The 7,199-nt window shown below is 37.6% G+C and overlaps 1 protein-coding gene across 1 annotated transcript; it reads right to left on the bottom strand.

Moving 5' to 3' along the window:
• Window positions 1-450: 450 nt before the first annotated feature.
• LOC132625940 (uncharacterized) lies at window positions 451-6,491 on the bottom strand. Its single transcript, XM_060340598.1, has 4 exons — window positions 5,700-6,491; window positions 3,662-3,811; window positions 2,697-3,377; window positions 451-1,791 (listed from the first exon to the last, which is right to left on the bottom strand). Exons 1-4 carry the CDS (start codon window positions 6,042-6,044, stop codon window positions 709-711), a joined length of 2,259 nt encoding a protein of 752 aa, XP_060196581.1. The 5' UTR covers window positions 6,045-6,491; the 3' UTR covers window positions 451-708.
• Window positions 6,492-7,199: the final 708 nt, after the last annotated feature.

Here is a 7,199-nt window from a genome sequence, read left to right on the forward strand (position 1 = left end):
GACCACAACAGGATGTGATGTAAGCAGCCTATTTTGTCATAATCGGTGGCTGATTCGACAGCATGAACGGTTGTAGGTTCCAAGAAAGGACCGAGCCCCAAGGGATGTGATGTAAATAACCTACTCAGATGTAGCATCAGTGGCTGATGATTTTTACAACTCGAACGTGTGATCTATAGATCACATATAGATCACACGAATGCAATTTTACCGTTGCTCCATTTCAACCTACTATGCAATCTAGTCTAGAAAGAAAAACATTTTTTCCATACAACATAAATCAGATAACCATCTTTAGAACCTTCTATTTAACTTTCTTAACACCTAGGAAACTAAAAGTGAAGTCACAAATCGTTTTCAGAAATAAGGGCTGCAATTAATGTTTACCAAGTATGTTCAGAACATTTATATAGAATATAACCAAGGCATGCAGTGATAGAACAAAGCTCAGAAGTTAAAAACCATCTACTATTATAATTCCATGACAGAAGGTTGATATACAAACTTTTGCTTCCATAGAAGCTTAACACTATCTTTACTCTAATGCAACACAAAGACATGGCAAGGGAAAAAACAAAGATCCTCTTAAACCACTTGAAAGAGATAACATGGGCTTGCATGCTTCTTAAAGCACCATTCATCCCTGTCGCTAACAGAACGAAAACTAGTTAGAAACTACTCACTTCTTAAATGTACAGTTAAAAGACTCTACACCGAGATCTCAGTCATTGCAACTGCAGGCGATTCTTGTGCAGCCGTCGCCATCTCTATTGCTGGAGTTATGGGTGCTTCTTGTTGTAAATGAGTGTAGTGGAGTTCAATCTGAAGCCGGTGATGAAGAGGGGTTGACGTTATCAAACCTTTCTTGATATCTGCCTGCAGTTCCCTTATCGGTATGGCAGCCAAAAAACTCTTGATGTAGTCTTTGCAAGACTCTTTGCCTTGACAGATAATTTCTTCTGCGGTCCCGACCTTCAACTGTTCATCCGATTCGTTCACTGTTTCACTGCTTAGAGGAGCATCGCTAAGTGTTGGTTCAACTATCGTAGAAATACTTTGATGATCAGCAGCAGGTTTTTCTTCGGTAGAATTTGTAGTAGGGCCGGGCTGTTTATAGATGGTTGTATCCTTGTCGAACTTCAGTATATAAGCTTGATTGCATCCCTCGTAGAGTCTCTCGCCTAAGGTGTCGATAATGTAGTAAGCTTCCGCTTCAACCTTCAGGACGAAAAAATGGTCGTTCCAACTCACAATATAGATTTGTGGTTCACCGACAGAAGGGCTAATTTCATCCCAAATATTGTCGAACGACATAGCACCATGCAGAAAATCGAATCCTCCCTCATCCATCCCTTCATCGGGGTGGAAAAATCCGACAAAGGACTTCCCTGGCACAACGGATATCGAGCGAATTTTGGCTTGAAGGACCGTCTCCAGATCAAAGTGCTTGTCAGGGAACCGTTCCCTGTATGTTTCGTTTTCACAAAGTTTCCTCCACTCTAATGAACCTTCTCTAATTAAGCTATCGAACTGCGACTTAATGGGCATGAGATCGCGGTTGTTCTGCAACCAATCAGCAAGCACGGCCACGAGGGCTGTGCACGCACTTTCTCCAGCAGCTCGCTCACTTCGCTGGTCAATGGAAGCAAAGAATACCTGAGTTTTAAGCTTCATGTGTCCATCCCGACTTACTATCTCTCTCTGTTCCCAAGCGCCGACAGCAAAATTGTCCTCACCAAACTCAGATACTGAAGATCGATTGGCAGTCGAGTCTTCCTCCACCTTGTGCCACTGCTAGTCAATATCAAATTTACTTGTAAGAAAATTATAACAGGGCCTAAACATAGCAGATTTATAAGATAAATTCGAGACAGTGTCAAGCACCAATATGGGCTCATTCTATGTTGCCCGGACTCTTCAAAATCCCAGCCGCACCCCTGAAGACACAACATGGGTGACGGTGTGGGATCCATAATGGATTTGGTCAACTAATCTTGGGTACTTTGGCCTCATTCTAGGACCGAGAAGTATAGATTGATAGGGTATTTGGTTTGATTTTTCGGTTCATGTATATTTTTTTTTTATGACATGGGAACCCGCAGCCGCTACCCTTCGGGTGAGCACAGGGTAAACCCAGCTCCTGTGTAATAGCTCGCAAACCACACAGGAGAGATAACCCGCACTAGGCAAGCCCCGTGCGACGAGCTCGACCCAAAAGGCAAATCTCCTGTTGTCGTAGGCAGGGGTTTCGAACCTGAGACCTCCATTATATGAGAATGTTTTTCTCTTATGCAAGATAAGAATAGAATATTGGTATTCGTAAAGAATGAAGTTTTATTAGTTTTAGTTCAATAACTTTTAACTAATTGAAATATATACTTTTTATGTCGTAATATACATTTATTGGCATCAATACCTCCGAATACTAAAATTTATGTGATGAGGAATCCGACCTTTAGATCAGCAACCGGATCGGACACTCGCACCCGAGTCCAAGCAGCATGCGGCTCATTAGATGTATAAGGTGAGAAAGTTGCTGCCTAAGTTATACGTTCTAAATTCTAACTACTCTCATTTGATTCAACATACTAGAAACGGAAATCTGGTTTGCGCTGACCAGACATACTAAATTTGGGCTTTTGGATAACTAGTACAGAAGTGGAACGTCTGTTAAAAGAGAGGCTTATAGATCTTACCCCAAATGACAGAGATTCATCAGAACTGAGCTGCCGACGATCAAAGTCAATATCATCTCCACCTTCTTCCCCATTATCCTTCTTCAACAGTGGTTCCCCCTTGGATTTAGGAGATCTAAAGCTCAGCTTCCTCTTCCTCCAAGGCAGGATACTTCGCTTTGAATTCTGCAAAACTACAAGATCAGAAGCACAGTTGATCTGCTCATCCGGTTGCGAGCAGCCCACATCTGATCTGCGGTTGCTAAAATAAACCCAATCCTCGCCACCCTCACCGTTGACCCTTGTACTAGAATGAAAAGAAGAAACTCCTGCACAATTCGCGTAAGCCAATGGACCATAATTAAATGACTTCCTAACATTGGAGTCGGAATCTGACTCTCCTTCATACTCATCATTGGACTCGGAATCAAAAGGATAAGTGTATTCCCCATCTTCACTCCTCGCAGAGCATCTCTCTTCACTACCCTCTTCTTCTCGACAAGCTTTCTTTGCTCTCCGAGTTGACACATACTCCGTAAATATTTTAACCTTTCTGAGGCCAGCTTTGAGTGCAGAAAGCTCATCCTTTTCTACAGGCGGAGTTTCTCCGGACTGTGTTGGAGATTGAACGGGAGCTAGCGGCCTCTGAACCAACTCTGCTGACTCTTGGGCAGCTCTTAGTTCGGACAAGCTAAGCGATATCTGTATGACATTTAGAGATCAAGTCAAGTAAGAATAAGGGATAATTACATTTTTGGACCGCTCAAAAGAATAATAGCCAGCAAATGAATAGGTTTTAAATAAATATACATATAATATACAATAATCAATGTACAGGTTTTGTATATCTTGACTAGCGCCCATAATTAATTTCGGTTGACAGGCCAAAAATGAAAAAACCCCTAAAAATAACAATTCTTCGACGAGGGTAGTAGTAAGAATAACATGTTATGAAGAAATTAACTCAGGAAATAAAAGGAACATACACAAAGTGTGGGCCGAGTCTCAGAAGCAACCCCTGGAACTACCAAAGGAATGTTTAGTTTAAATTCTTTCTCCTCTATCTTGGCGGCGAATTCAGCGACGTTTAAGACAGCTGTACCAACGACAGGTGCCTTATTCTTCGAATTTATACCCTGGACCAGAAACAAAAATCAGTCTCCATGAACAAATAACTAAAGCAAAAGATGGTTATGCCAGCTATAAGAATCTAAACAGTCAAAATAGCATCTACATCCTTAATGATCAAACATAAAATTTGGTGGAAACCATAAATCAGTTCACATATAAAGAAATCGAGATACGGATGTAGATTTAAAAGAATTTGAGTATCCGACCATCCCCTTTATGGCAAAGTTTAGATTAGTTCAAGATCTGCATAAACCCTTAGTACGATGATAATGTAGCTGATGTAGAATGTTATATTATTCAACAACGTCCCGCATGTGTAACCCAATTATGGGGTTCACGGGTGTTATTCAGCACTGATTTAGAAGACAGTTTTTAAAAGTTGGCCATGACGTGATGTGAATGAATCTGAGCACCGCCCCTTCTTTTTTTTTTTTTCTAATAATGTACTTATCCGATGTGGAACATCATATAATTCGATATAAATAAACATGACTGCTGCTTAGTGTCCAATATTGGTACCATAGTACCACTTATAAGCAGCAAACGATCCAGAAGAAACAAAATAAGTCATCTATCTTCTTCTTAGTTCAATTTCCAAAATCTCAGTTTCATAAAATGGATTAGTATTTAAGTCTGCAAGTCTTTTCTAGAGCACAATAGGAGGGAGATGTAAACAACAAAACGAACCTCACTCCAGACGAAAACGTCTCTTTAGGTCTTCTTTAACCATTAAAGAGAAGACAAGCCATGTATTAGACTACATATCTCGTTTCCCGCCTTCCGACATAACCTTACTCTCATGTTTAGAGCAAGGCAAAGAGGTAGGTATTTTACTAGTGAAAAAGGGCAACCGACAGATGCAAGGCGACAAAAATCCATCCAATGAATCACTAAGATAACCAAAAGAAAGAGGAAATTTTAGCTTAAGCAATGGACGCAACACGACAAACATCCATAGCATTCGCTGCCTAATTGGAAACAACAGCATAAATCTCAATATGCGTCGGCTGCGTAACGACAAATTCCATTAAAATGTTCCTTGACTTCCCGGTTTCCATCCCATACCACGTAAGCATAACTACCAGAATCTTTCTTTCGACAGCAAACAAACACATTACCACTCGACTTGATTCAAACTTCAAATGGATTCAAGAATAAGACTTTTCCCCAAAAACTATCAAGATATCAGATGGTAGAGCGTTCAAAGCTATTTTTAAAAAAAGTAGCTGTAGCCACAATTTTCTACAAACAACCAGCACAAAATAAATGATTAGAACATATAACAACATTCATTTCTACAGATTATCATCAGTCCATCTAAAATCAAATCACCAATACAGAAAAACAAATTGAGAAAATTTTACAACATATCCACACAAAATAACGCAAGAAACGACAATGAACACTCATTTTCACTAGATCATATATTATCCTCTTCTCCTTTGACTAAATAAAAAACCCCTAAAATCATTTCCAAACATAACTTCAACCAGTCATAATTAAAACATAAAGAGATCACACAAAAGATGCTACTCCATAAAAGATCTAAGTAATACAAGGCAAGACACTAAACATGAAACTGAATAAAAAAAGTGAAAACTTCTAAGAACTAAAGATAAACTGAGAATCTCACATTCAATACAGAAACACAAAATTGAGATAATTTTCCAACATATCCACACAAAATATGGCAAGAAATGATAATGAAGACTCATTTTCACTAGATCACATCATTTTCCTCTTTTCCTTTGACTAAATATAAAACATTCCAAACATAACTTCAACCAGTCATAGTTAAAACATAAAAAGATACTACTCACATAAAAGATCTAATCAATATAAGGCAAGATATTAAATATTAAAAACTGAATAAAAAAAGGAAAAAATTCTCACATTCAACACAGTGAAGGCAATTTCCCAAGGATGAAACACATTGTCTTTATAACCAGACAAATTACACAAACTCTGAAACTCTTCATCCCACTCAACAAAAACAACACCATTTGGTCCATGTTTAACACTTTCCTCTTTAGTACAGTTTCTCTTAACTGTTTTTCTAAAAGAACTCAAAGCTATTTTTGGTGGTCCTTTCCACCTTATCTCCACTGTAACACCACCACCACTAGATGACACATCATTCACCACCAAATTTTCAAGTTTGCCTACAAAAATCTTAACTTCAAATTTCTTTGAAATAAGTGGTGGCCATGGTCGCCATTTCATCATTTTTACCACCATTTCTCACACAAAAATGACAAAAAATTTAATTTTTTTTGACACCCTTTTTCAAGATTTGTGAGTACTACATGGGTTTTTTTTTTTTTTTTTTTAGGGAAAATGGGTTGTTTTTATGAGAAAACTAATGGTTTTTTCAAGCAAGAATGGCCCCTTTTTCAAGATCAGTGAGTACTACATGGGTTTTTAATTTTTAGGGATATGGTTTTGTTTTTTAGAGGAAAAGATTGGTTTTTTCAAGCAAAAATGGATTTTTTTGACACCCTTTTTCAAGATCCATGAGTACTACACGGGTTTAGATTTAGAGAGGAAAAAATTGAATTTTTTTTCAAGTTCTCTTGATGATTTTCCAAGAAAGCACAGCTAGTATATAGAGAGAGAAGAATATGCCGTTAAAGTTTTCTAGGTACCTTGAGAAGAATATATTGTGTTTGTATAGTATTTGTTTGTTTATATATACCACATGTATATTGAGAGAGAGAGCAAATGCCAGGGGAGTTTTAAGCCGAGGTTTTCAAGTATGTGATGTGGTGTTTTGGGTTCTTGTGAGGAAACTTCTTGTTTTTTTTTTTTTTTTTCTATTTTTTATTTGGTGTGCAATATCAGTTTTAAGTTTTTTTATTTTTTATCTGATGTTCGATATCAGCATTAAAGTCTGACTATATCCGGATTTGTACCGTGTAGGGCTCTTTCGGGGTAAGCGTTTTCTGCCAACGATTTTTCCTTATGCAAGGCTTGAAACCGAAACCTCTAGTTAAGGAAAGAGCAATCTCGCTGCACCACATTCTTTGATACTAATTTTGAGTTTAATTAATTTAATCTGTGTTGAAACTTTTCATATATTTTATTTTTAGAGATAAATTAGAGTTTTGTTATTACGAAGGAATACTTACCGCCCATCACTTTTTTTGATAATATTACAAGAAAACTTCTGATTATGCATGAAAGATACTTACCGTTCATCATAATCTTTAATGATTCGATGAAAAACACTTTTGAATATGGATGAAAAGTTACTTACTATTCGTCACTATCTCTAATGATCTTATGAAAAACAGTTCTAATTATAGATAGAGGATTATCTACCAACCGTCACAACTTTTAATGACTGTGTGAAACACTTCTAATTATAAATGATGGATTACTTACTATTTGTTA

Source organism: Lycium barbarum, chromosome 2, assembly GCF_019175385.1.
Source record: "Lycium barbarum isolate Lr01 chromosome 2, ASM1917538v2, whole genome shotgun sequence".
NCBI classification, from domain to species: Eukaryota; Viridiplantae; Streptophyta; class Magnoliopsida; order Solanales; family Solanaceae; genus Lycium; species Lycium barbarum.

Coding starts and splice junctions, on each gene's coding strand:
- LOC132625940 (XM_060340598.1), bottom strand. CDS start 6,044: ATGGTGGTAAAAATGATGAAATGGCGACCATGGCCACCACTTATTTCA. Junction 3,378..3,661: donor AGACTCGGCCCACACTTTGT/GTATGTTCCTTT, acceptor AATGTCATACAG/ATATCGCTTAGCTTGTCCGA. Junction 1,792..2,696: donor ATGAATCTCTGTCATTTGGG/GTAAGATCTATA, acceptor ATTGACTAGCAG/TGGCACAAGGTGGAGGAAGA.